General features: G+C 39.7%; 1 protein-coding gene across 3 annotated transcripts in view; it reads right to left on the reverse strand.

Annotated features, from left to right (window-relative positions):
* CLYBL (citramalyl-CoA lyase) overlaps positions 1-13,217 on the reverse strand; it is a 1,509,930-nt gene that overhangs the window by 630,624 nt on the left and 866,089 nt on the right. For all 3 annotated transcript variants that reach the window (XM_069205075.1, XM_069205074.1, XM_069205077.1), the window contains one exon: positions 12,131-12,338. In XM_069205075.1, the coding sequence (XP_069061176.1) occupies positions 12,131-12,338 (208 nt within the window). The remainder of the gene's footprint in view (positions 1-12,130; positions 12,339-13,217) is intronic.

A 13,217-nucleotide genomic window follows, 5' to 3' on the forward strand; every position in this document is an offset into this window, starting at 1 on the left:
GCCCCACTACAAGAGTAGGCAGATGGCTCGGCCCGCGAGATCCCCTGCTGTTCCGTGCCTAGATTTGGGTGTGGAAGGCCCCAGGACTGGAGAGGGGCTCTTCTGGGGTTGTTTGGCTAACTCTTGGGAAGATGCTCCCCAATTGCACATGGATGTGATGGCTTCCTCTCAGAGATCCCACAACACTGAGCTGACATCTTGATCGATCATCTAAGGATGTCCGGCGATCCAGGAACTGCTATGAGACATACTACAAGACATGTAGCAGTTGCGCCTCTACATTTTATGAAGTAAAGACGTGTGCCATCCGCCTGGTCCGCGGGTGCAGGCCCGACCCTCTGCAATGAGCATCCTGAAGTACTTAAATATGTATTGAGTCCAAAGATTCACCAAACTCAAAGGACATTGATTCCTGCGAAGGATGAAAATGCTCGAGCAGTTCTGGTAGCAGAGTTATGGTTTGTCCCTTAAACGGGGAGAAGCATTCCTGTGCACTTTTAGGGAGATAGGATTGACCCATGTGATTGCCCAGTCCAAAAATTGTCTACCCCGAATTCTGTCCCATGGTTTGTTCCAAAGATTGATGATTATCCAGCGTCATGCCTACAAGTGAAGGATGTGTGAGTATTAATAGGGTTTGCACTTGCACTGCTTTGGCCTGAAGATTGTGGTGAAGTGTGAGGTTGTGAAGTGTTTTGCAGAGTTGTCATACTTAAAGTGACTGTCGAGCTTTTGCTAAAAAATGTCTGCAGTTGTTGTTGTTAACGGGTCCGTCGTGGCCTAAGATCCCAAGATAACAAACAAGTGTAGAAGGCTTTTGGTTAATTTATTGGCTGCAGTAAGGTACTTGTCATGAGACAACATTGACAATGCCAATAGTTTTCCTTGAGTGAGTGTGAGTTGCTAGTTGGTATTAAGTGAGTCCTGAGTACACGTGGAGAATCTGTATCAACCGGAGTGAGAACTGCTAGTCAAGTTTCTCTCGTTGTGTAATTGTGAAACTACAGTAGGAAGGTATAAGCCCATAAAGCTTTGAAGTGTTTGAGTTCCTACCCATAGTGTTCAGAGAGGATGTTGGTTTTTGCTTGAACTATTTAGCATTAGGTGTGTATGAGCAATCGTGTGCGAAACAATTGTGAAGCTGCTGAAAGAAGTGAGTGTGATATCATTCTGTACTGTATTGGTATAGGTTGGTTGGTGTGACGCTGCGCTAGTATTGGTGGACAGTGTAGCATTGCTATTGGTTGAGAACATCGAGAGGAAAGTATTTTGTGATTTAAGTTACTGAAATTTGTTGTGATCAATTGAAATTGACAGAAAATGAAGTTTTTTTAAGCATTTAAAAGTGTGTTAAGAGGAGATGTATTTATTCCAGTTAGAAAGGGTATAGAAACACCATCATAAGGAACTCCAGGTTATATTGTGTTGTCTGGTAAAGGTCTTAATGCATGTACTTGGGTTGAACAATGGTGCAACATTACTTAAAAAGAAGGAGATTTAGCATTTTTGCATCATGGAACAATTAATTTGAGAGCTTTAGACAATTTGAGGCGTATAATGTGCAAAATGAACCTGCCTCCAAGAACGTATAGTTTGAAGCCTTTAGTAGTTGGGAACATATTGCATGTGAAAGAATGTCAGCAAAGTACGAGAATATAATGCAGAAAGCAATAAAAACACTTGCAGAAGTCATATGGGATACAGAGCAGAAAATGTGGTAAGCAGATATATTAGACAGTCAGAAAATGTTTCTAGCGATTTCAAAGGAAGGTGATGAAAGCACAAAACCTGAGGCTAAAAAGAAATCAGAAAAGACAGAACAAGTAGCAGAAACTGAGGACAAAAAGACAGTGACTTATGACAGTAATTCAGATGATGAGTTTATAAATCACATCCTGATGAATTGTACGCCTTCATATCACTCAGTTGAGATAGAACAGAAAAGTGAAGCAGCACCCAATGTAATCCTGAATGTGCCAACTGCTCCAGTTGCGCAGACCCCGAATCAGAAAGTGCCAGGTATACCTGCAAATGCAGTGACACAAGGGCCTGTGGTGTATCCACCAGCTCTGACTGTTAACACAGTTCAGCCCATACCAAGTCCAGTTGTAGATCAAGTCATACTAAGTCCTGATGTGAGTCTGACAGAGCAGTCACCTTATGTGAATCCACCTGTGTAAAACTGTATGCCAAATCAATCAGTGCCAATGATTAGTTCAGTTCAGTGAATGCCAAATGTCACCCTGAGTCAAACAGAACAATCTTTCAGTTCTGTCTTAACAGTACAGAGTGCATGAATGACAATTCCTCAGAATCAGACAAATCTTTTAGGTACTGAGTCATTAACAGTCCTGTAACTATCAGTCCAGTTGTTCCCTTGTATGCTTCAGGTACGTCTAGAAGTAATGCCCGTTCAATAAATGTCCTGACTGTTCTTCATACACCAGTTACATCTGCTGGCCTATCACCAATTGGTATTCAGAGATCAGTGTATTCAAATAATTCAGAGATGGAGAGAACAGCTTCTCCTGTTCCACCTTTGACACCCACACAAATTGCAGAACATAACACAATGTAATCAAGCAGGGCTTATTCTTGATGCATGGTTGCCTTGGGAACCCCAAATCAGTTAATGCCCAGACCTGATCAGACCCCAAATGTACTTTGCAGTACTCCGCAAGCAGAAGTACACCAGAGAAATAATATCAGTTTGCAAGGTTTCACAGCACAACAGTTGACAGATTAGTTAAATAATTTGAGTCCTTAAGGTGCAACAGGCGTGACATTGCAATGCCAGAATAGAAGAAACACCAGCAAGAGACAGATTAGTAAATGTGCCCAGATTGAATCTGGAATTAAATGACATGATTTTAGAAATGTGAGACACAGCCCAACTGAAGCTTACACAGAAGATGAACTACGGTTCATGTGCAAAGATGTTACCCAACGTGCAGGACGGGCTTGTGAGAGATTAGCTGAAGCAGCTGAGAAACATGATGTGGATTTAGAGAAATCAAAACTGTTAAAGAGAAGTTACAGATTAGAGTTCAATTCAAAAGACATAGTTAATATGAGATCTCCTGGAAATAAACTATACCATACGGAATTGATTACATACATCCAGACAAGGGGAGCCTTAGATAAGTGGGATTGTAGGTGGGTGAATAAACATGATCAAAAGAAAGGAAAACCAAATTGCCTCCGGCAGGAGCATATCAAACTGGGGGCAATGTGAAAATGATGCCCATGACAGAAATACCAGGAGGAAGTTATGTTCTTGTTCCTTGGAGTAAAAGTGATATATTGTCATTTACCAATGATTACCCAAGCTTAATTGTACAAGCAAACAGAGAGATTTGTAAAACTTTCAAAATGTCTATGGCAGTGGTTCCCAACCTGTGGTCCGGGGACCCCTGGGGGTCCGCGAAGCCTTCTCAGGGGGTCCGCGAAAGCCTAGAAAATTAAAAAATATTAACAAATATTGACAAATTAGGTCCCCAGCTTCCAGTAATGACTCAGGCGGGGGTCCCCGGATTCCCATGATGATTCCGTGGGGGTCCCTGGGTTCCATTAACGTTAAAGTGGGGGTCCACAGAAACCAAAAGGTTGGGAACCACTGGTCTATGGGAAGGTTTGAATATGTTGTATGATACTGTGGTTTCAACTGATTTGTGGAATGTATGTAAAGTGCATGTTGATTGGCTTGATAGTGAATCTCAAAGAGATCTGGTATCAGGTGCACTATCTGAGGAGGTGATAAAAAAGTATTACAAGGTGATTGAGTTCCTGAAAAATCAAGTTTCCTCAAAAGGTATTGATTGGCAGAAAATTGACAGAACACCCCAGGAACCAAAAGAGTTGATTCATGCTTATTATGAGAGATTGTTGCAGGCATTCAAACATCACAGTGGTACTGAGAACTGAGACTATAGAAGCTAAAGATATGGGTCATTTTGTGTTAAGATTTGTGCAGGGATTGGAGCCAGAGTTAAGTGAAATGATTCACCAGCACCTGATTTGTTGGCAGAATAAACTGATTGATGAAATTCAGTGTTACACAAAGTATTGTAGCGATGAATTACAATTGAAGCAGATGAAACTGAAAGAAAAAATTACGGTCTTGCAATTGAAAGCAGCACAGAAAGCTAATCAGAATCCGCAGATGATGGTGAAAACTAGAGTGATGCAAGGAGTACTACAGCAGGTGATGAATATTGTTCAGCCTGGAGGTAGAGGATGTGGTGTTCAGGTAGATCAAAGTGGAGGTGTTCTTGATATCCATGCTTTGAAGAGAACTAATCTGTGTTGTGTGTGCAGACATTTTGGTCATTGGCGATGGAAGAGTCCATATAACATTGTGAATACTCAAGTGCAGAATGCTGGAGTTGCTCAGATACAAGGCAACAATCAATTTCAAGTTCAAAGAGCTCGAAGACCCCAAGTGCAAAATTTGAATGTGTCACCAGGACAGCAAATTCAAGTACCACAAGCCCCAATGACACAACAGCAAGTGATTGTTCCCGAACAAAACATGAACCAAATGGCAAACGCATATGTGAATCAGATAGCATCACAATTTCCCCTAACAGACCTGAGTGATGAGGAATTTTCTGAAATCCTTCAAACTGATAGCTCTGATAATGAGGACTGCATGCTAGGTGCATTCCTTAGAAGTAGAACAACGTGGTCCCTATGTAAATGCCAATATTATTGGCCATGATGTGTCAGGAACTACAAGTTCCATAGTCAGAACAGCTGAAGTGCCAAATTTGCCCCTTTCAGGAAAGAGAATCCAGGTTGTAAGAGTATAAAATAATCAATTGACCAACCCAGTAATCGAGTATATCCCTGTAAAAATAGGTCCAAATGAAGATGAGTATCAATTTGTGGTCTGTAATTCAAGACCCATAAGCTTGGTAGGATGTGATCTGCTGTGTAAGGTAAATTGTTCCCTTAGCTGAGCACCTAAGGAAATAGCAATTCAGACAAATAAGGAAGATGTGCCTTGTAAAACTGTAGAACAGTACCCGAGTGTCACATTGTGCCCAATGCTGACATGTAATGAATTGCCCGAAGATCTGAAAGAAACAGTGAGACCTGAAGTTTGGGTTTTTTCAGGAAAAGGAGTTGAGCCTATTAAATTAACAGGGAAGCCAAATAAAGTGTATCCAAAAACACCCCTGTATAATAGGCCACCAGAGACAATTGCTGGAATTACCTTTTTGATAAACTTTCTGATTCAGCAAGGTATCATAAAAGAGATTTTAGGCAGTCCATGCAACTCACCCATTTTAGGATTTCGGAAGCCCAATGGAAAGAACTGCATAGTCCAAGATCTGAAGTGAACAAGATTGTCATTCGATGTTGTCCCCTGGTACCAAATCCAGCAGTGATTTTATTTTAGACTCCCTGTGAAGCAGAATGGTTTACTGTGACTGACCTTTGCCATTCTTTCTTTTACATATTGTTGCACGAGGAAGGCCAATTCCCTTTCACATTCAAATTCGCCAGTCGTGTTTTAGCATGGTGCTGAACTACACAAGGGTATACTGAGTCACGATCTATTTTCAACTAGATCTTGAAAAAGAATCTGGAGTCCCTTAAAATGCCCTGCCATTCATTATTAGTGTAGCACATAAACGACTTGTTAGTTGCGTCAAACACCCGAGAAACATGCAGAAGAGATATAATTGCTCTCGTAGGATAAAATGTGATAAAGTTAAGTATAAAATATGTTCTGTATTTAGATCGCAACACTAAGAAGGTGTGAGGAAAGCGTCACAAGACAGACTCTCAAAAATCATAAAAATGAACCCCCCCTCCCTGCAAAACAGAAAGAAGTCTGAATGTTTCTGGGAATAGTTGTCTACCGTTGTCAGTGGACATTTTGTTGACCCGTATAAAGACACAGTATTAAACAAATGCAAATTTGACCCATTATGTGCAGGTTATACTTGCTTCTCCACATGTAAATATCAGGAGATGTACTGTCCTGAACCCTGCAAGTGACTACGAGGATGAAGTTGAGCATGACTGTCTTGATGTGACTGTGCACCATACCAAGACCTGATATAAAGGATGTCCCCTTAGATGTTAATGGCTGTCATGTTTGTTGATGGCTCCCTGTTTTAGAGATACAGATGGCACCCTGAGAGCAGGTTATGCAGTGTGCACAGTCTCATGTGTGAAAGAAGCCTCCTGACTTCGAGGACCAAATCGGCCACTCTTACCAGAGCATGCTGTGTTTCTGAACAGCTTAAAGTAACAATCTTCACTGATAGTCAGTATGGTTTTGGTGCTGTTCATGATTTCGGATAGTTGTTGTCCCAGAGAGGCTTTATGACCTCTTCTGGCTCCCCTATCTGAAATGGTGACAATATTTACAATCTGTTGAATGCATTACAGTTGCCTGCAAAAATTGCCTAATGAAATGATTGGCACACAGAAAATGTACAGATTATGTACCCTTAGAAAATACTTATACAGACGATGTTGCCAGGTATTGTGTCCTTTGTTGTACCTCCTTCAATGGAGAGTGGGTCAGTGATACACAAGATGAGACAAGTCAACATTTCTTATTGATTGGTGTTGATACATGGGAAGAAGTGAAGAGAAGAGGTGACAGAGAAAGAACAGCATAGTGGGTTAAAGCAGGATGTGTTAAGAGAAATGAAGATGCTGTTTGGGTTTCAAGTGATGGAAGAGCAGTGTTGCCAAATAGCTTGTTGTCCTCTATGACAAGACATTACCATGGACAAGCACGCAATAGATAGAGATGCAATGATCAGAACATTCAGACAAGCCTGGTTTAACCCTAGATTCAGAATGATTGCAGACACCATATGTAACAGATTTGCCACATGTCAACAGATGAACGTATGAAAATGCACAGTTGTTACACTGAGTCATACTGGTAAATCAGGAGGACCATTCAACAGAATGCAGCTGGATTTTATCTAGCTGCCTTTGTGCAATTGACTGAGATATGTCTTAGTCATTTATGTATTTTCTCACACTGGGTCGAAGTCTACCCCACTAGGGGAAATGATAGTCTCACAGTAGCAAAGCTATTACTTAAAGAGTAGATTCCACATTTTGGCTTTCTGACTTCTCTAGAATCAGACCGAGAAACTCATTTCAACATTGATGTCCTAAAAATGTTGTTTGCAGTGTTACCAGTTCAGCAAAGACTGCATTGCAGCTATAGACCAGAAGCTTCAGGACTTGTAGAGCAGACTAATGGAATTTAGAAGTCCAGATTGGCAAAAGTATGTTCATCCACAATGTTGAAATGGACAGATGCATTGCCTCTCATGTTGATGAGTATGCACAGTACACCTGACAGAAAGACGGGATTAATCCCCCATGAGATTATTATGGGAAGGGCCATGAGATTGCCAGCAGTGCCTGCAAATGCGCTTGTGAACCGTATGGATGAATTAGTGCTAGATTATTGCAAAGGACTTGCTGATGTGGCACGTTCTTTGTCTCATCAGGTTGGAGAGGCTACTGTACAGCCACAGCAGGAACTGTGTTATGACCTATGTCCCGGCAACTGGGTAATGATTAAGAAGCATGTAAGGAAAATGTGGTTGGAACTGCTTTGGGAAAGCCTTCACCTGGTGGTCCTAGTAACCACCATAGCTGTGAAATGTGCTGGTCTCCATAACTGGGTGCACTTGAGCCACACACGTAAAGTTCCAGGTCCTCTAGATGAAACAGCACCTATTCCAGAAGGGTCAGTTAAATTGAGTGAGAGGGATCAGGTTAGTCAAGCTTTTGGGACTGGACAAGTGGCTGTTACAGCAAGGTCTGATGGGGTTCTGAGTGAGTCAACAATAGTGAATGGTGCAGAAGTGTTGAGACCAAATGAATTTACTCATGCTAGCTTGGATGCTGATGAAGGACTAATTGCTGTAAGTAATAGAGCTGTACCAGGAAACAATTGGCCTAAAGAGAAAATTGTGCCTGCTGTATAAGCATCTTCAACTATTGCTAAAGAAACTGAAGAGTTGAGTCAAAGTTACAGTGATGCTGAGCGTCGAGTTAAGAGAAGGTCAAAAAGAAAAAGAGTGAAAAGCCCAAAGTACTCAGCACCTGAATGGACATATTTTGCTACCGATGACTGGGAACAGGACTTTGTTACAGTTTGTGTTAACAATTGGAATCCAGTTCAATATTCTTGATATTGAAATTGCATTGGAGTTGAACTTTTAAATCTCATTGCTTCTTGATAAACAAAGACATTACGTTTTGGAAGTGATTAGAAACTATGCCTTTATTAGAGACATTTGAACCTTTAGTAGAAACTTTTGAACATTTGAAAGTAGAGAACATTCTTGATTAACTTTCTAGAAGATCAAGGAATTTTGGGAATAATTTGCATTTTTAAAGAGACTATTTTTCATTTTTGCTTTGGTCACAAATAAAAAGGACTGAAAAGAGACAGTAAAACGTTAAAGTCGTTTTGCATTTTTGATTTTGATTTTTGAATTCTGACTTTTTGGTCTGGAATTAGAGAACTCGTGGAGTTGAATCACAATGGAGGTAGTATATGTAAATACATATGCATAGATTTAGCAATAGTGACAATTACCATGATGTATTGCTTACAGGTTTGAGGTTGTCCATAGCAAATGATTCAGAAAAGATTGCACCCACACTTGTCTCGAATTTAGCAAATTTCACGGCAGGTCAGAATCCACTTTACAATAATGAACAGCATTTACACACTTATGGTTTCAGGGGTGATTTGTCAGCAAATGTGGATACCATAGAAAGTAGAGATTGCGAAGCATGTACGCAGCTGCCTTTATCAGTAAGTGAAGGAATCTCATATCACAACTTAACCCTAACCTATGGAATTTCCTGTAGCTTGTTATTAACACTGTTTTATCAGCAGTATTATCAATATTGCTATTCTAATTATGATTTGGTGTTTTCAATTGTCTCCATCATGAAACACTTGAGTAGCATTGCAAAAACAAAGAATACTGATACTGTGGGAGGTTGGTCTGAGCCTAAGTTGCCATTTGGAAAAGTATATGCATACAAGAACAGTTTGACCCTGTAGAAAAGGAGTTAATTGGACAAGCTGAGGAGAGAAGAAGAGCAATGAAAGCAAAAGGAGTAGTTTCACAAAATTGGGAAAAATGATGCAACACACTCAGTGACTGGAAATGAAGGATTCCTGGCTATAGATGGCAACATGTAGGAAAGCTATATATATATAGACCCAGATCAAAGATTGACACACATTTTGTAGGTTCTAGTGAATGAAGACATGTATTTTTGTTTAAGAGTGTTTGGACCTTCATGCTGAATAGCAAAGACTCCGTCATAACAGGTGTTTATTTCATATGTGGAAAGAATGCCTATTGCAAGTTGTCAAAAGGCTGGTATGCAACATGTTAACTGAGAGTAGTTTTTCCAAAGATTTATCATGTGGGACATATTAATGATCCAGTATGCAGTGAGAAATCAAACTCTCCTGACCAGAGTCAAAAGAGGAGATAGTACTTAAGAGATTGTAGGAAACATTTTTGGTGCCATAATTCCATCGGTGGGCGTGATCTTGAATGTTATCAAGAGAAGAAAACTGCCAACAATGGCAGATAAGTTATCTACAGACACTGCAGAAGCCATATTGTTAATGGACACAGAAATGGTTGCTGTGAGATCAATTGTTTTCCAAAATCGCCACTCCTCGTGAAAGAAGGCAGAGTTTGCAAAATGTTAAAGGCGCTATAATGCAGCATGTATATACCTGACAATATTAAGGAGATAAGAAAGTACATTACAATCATGACTGACTTGAAACAGGACTTGAAAGAATTGACAGCAACAGGTACACAGGAAGCTATAGGTAGGGCTTTTTCAGCCATTGCAAGATGGTTTGGAAGCTTAGGAAGAGGTATTGTGGTAACCATTTTGAGACCCTTATTGATTGTGATTTTGTTTGCCCTACTTGCATTTGGATTTTACAAGTTATACAAGAAGCTAACGGAGAGGAGAGCCAAGAGTAGACAGAGAAAAGAGAAGATTGAAATGGAGACTCGAAGAAGCCTGTATAATAGAAACATCAAGCAGTTAGAGGATTTCAGAAGATCTTACCTGAAATAAACCTGTGACAATTGTGAGCTGTCTCATAGAAAATGAGAGTGGGAATACTTTGTGATGGCCTAATTCGCCACTAAAGGGGGCCCTGATGTAGTCTAAATTTTAGTAGTGTCTCTCATATTACAATAGTCATCAACAAGTAACAGTCTATGCCTTATATTAATCAAAACACTAATAGTTTGAATGTAGAAGCCACACTCACATGTTTTTATTAATGTGTATTTGTTTATATTGTAGAGTTCGACTTAGGTGGTATTTGAATTAAATCACACGCTAGAAAGATTAAAGTGAGATTATCATGTAATTAAGACTGTAGGCTAACAGAATATATTGAAACAATATTGAATTTCAAATGATTAAGTAATTAAAATGTGTGCAAAAATTAGAGAAATGTACTTCTCCATTAAATCTAATAAAATGCATTCACAAAGTTTTCCTGTTCAAAATGAAATCTATTACTCATATTAATGAAGTATTATTAATGTTGAATTCCTACCTTTGCATATTATATGTGTTTTATTAAAATGCATTAATTAAATATATTTCTGTAATTCCCTTGTGTTAGCCTAGGGGAGGCCTGTTAAAGCTTGTATTTCATGACTGTGCAGGAAATGCTGTTTTATTCCTTAACGTGAATTTTTCTTTCAGACTTCGTTCCCATGAGAAGACTAGATTTTGGTAATAGGTCCTATTGTTTAGACATAGAGACAATGTATTATTTTGTCCTTGAGCACGGAACATCGTGGAACATGGACTGCAATACAATTGTGTCAAACTTACGTGGAGTCACTCAGATGAAAGATGTTCCCATGACAGACTTGGGAAAGGAAGTAAATGTTGCAGATTGTAGTCTTGTGGTCAATTTGTATAGGATGATGCCACTTCAACATACATTGGCTGATTCCTTTGACAAATTAGAATGCTTTATGAATGTTAATATATCAATGACCTGTTGGACTTGGCTCAGATTGATCAGCACTCTGCAAAGATAAAATGGTGATACCCTTTCCTGTATCCTGAATGCTTTGCCCCCTGAAGAGGTATATTCCACTCTGCCTTTGCCCCTTTGAAATGCCCAATGGAGAGATTTTACTTTAAATCCCCTTCAGAAGACTCTTGCTCGAGCTTCTGCATTGCTAACCCTTTCCCTTTTAACTTATCTTTTGCTCAGCTCAGCTAGTGTCTTGCAGTCCAAGATAACATTTTTCCAAGTTATTTTTGCACTTTTTGTGCTTTTTGTCTTATGCCCGCATGTTTTCCACTCCACACATGTATTTCCCTGATTTGGCTAGCTGTAGGGTTTTCCCAGCTAAATTATGACTGCTAAATTGATTTAACTGATGATTGAAAATTCTGAGCAACCCCTAATTTCTGTATCACAGATCTTATTTTTGATGATATGTATTGTCTTTCTTGAATGCTTAGTTTTGTTAATGTTAGTCCGTCTCAATCTATTTTGTCGCCTTCAGCAGCCCTTGGTAATTACGTGCCTTTATAGCTTGGTCTTGCAAATTGTCTACATGACTTTGAGCTTGTGTTAGTAATAAATTCATTAACTTTATTTCCTATTGGAGTTTTCCTTTGGTGGCCACATTGGTCAGTGTGTATATTAACTGGGTTTGTATTGAAACTGTGTTAGTGGTTCTACTACACTCTATATTGGATCCAGTGAGTCACCAACCTCGAAGGTCATTGATTCCTGCGAAGGATGAGAATAGTCCAGCAAATATAAAAATGTAATTTTAGCAAAAAAACTAATGCCACATAATCCTTTTATCACACCATAAGCTGCATAATTTCCCATTCTTTGTACAAAATCAGTGACCCATGTCCATTTGGTCCTGCCTCAGTGCAAAAGGACATCTGCTGTGTGTGCTCTGAAACTGGATGTAAGTGGGGAGCGAGTGATTGAACAAGAACTGAGCAGAAAAAAACCTGACTTAACAAAAATAAACTATTTGTGAAGACCATATACCGAAAGGTTACATTTTTCAATGATAAAAAGTATTACCTTCTTGTTCAGAGCAACGCCATCTTCACAGTCCAATACAGCGCAGTCTACATTTAAAGATGGTATTTTCTGAATCTTTCTTTCATCGTTTCCAGGTATATAAAGCAACGCCCTTCTTGGAATATATTTGTGAGCAGCCTGGGAGTTATAGCGATGGGAGCAACTTTGCAGGAACTTTTGTCCCCCCGCATTAAGAAGAGATCGATTTCTAAAAACAATACAAAATATTGTGGTTATTTCATTTTTTATTTGACATCAATTGTACCTAAACTATTTACATTAGTATGTAACACCCCCTACACACGTCACCCAGTCACCATCACTCTCTCACTCTCATACTGTCAGCAGGTCTGCTGGCTAGCTGCTAAACTTGAGAACTAGAGAACCCCTCGCACTCGGGTAGTCTGCCATGAGTTCATGGTACCAAAGCCTCTGTCTCCCCACAGAAGGTAATGGGGATGGCGGAAGGAGGTCAGTTTTTTGTTTTGATTTACAACTGGGACAGAGAGGAGAGGTCATGTTATTCATGGCTTCCCATTACCTCTCTGCCCCTGTGTAGCAGCTGAAAGCACAGACAGATGATTTTGCTGGTCATCCATAATATATAAAATTATGGATGGAAAAAAAAATAATTCATGATGAAGTTTTCACCTTGGGGTTCTGAGTGACATCATAAACTACTTGAGCTTTGCTCGCGTCTATTATTTGTCATTCAGTACCCCTAGGTGAATACATTCCCATGATTCACTGTTACCCATCTATAATTCTATATGATATTTTATGTAATGCAGTCACTAATGTGGCAATCACATTTACCAGCAATCTATGTAATCATTCTTTTTTTTTTTTATTTACTTTTTTATTAATTTTCAACAAACAAGTAACAAGCATCGAAATAGCCCGCAAAACAGAGAGTACAGGATTGAAACAGTGCAAAGTCCCTCATCAATATACAAGAGGCCCCAAACCGTACCACCAGCAGCAATTGGGTCAAACAGGAGCACAAGTGTATATCCACCCAGCCGGCTCGGCCGGAACCTCTCCCTCGAAGTGGTAAGCCATTAGGAAGTAGAGTCCGGAGACAAGA

This window comes from Pleurodeles waltl, chromosome 8 (genome assembly GCF_031143425.1).
Source record: "Pleurodeles waltl isolate 20211129_DDA chromosome 8, aPleWal1.hap1.20221129, whole genome shotgun sequence".
Taxonomy (NCBI): domain Eukaryota; kingdom Metazoa; phylum Chordata; class Amphibia; order Caudata; family Salamandridae; genus Pleurodeles; species Pleurodeles waltl.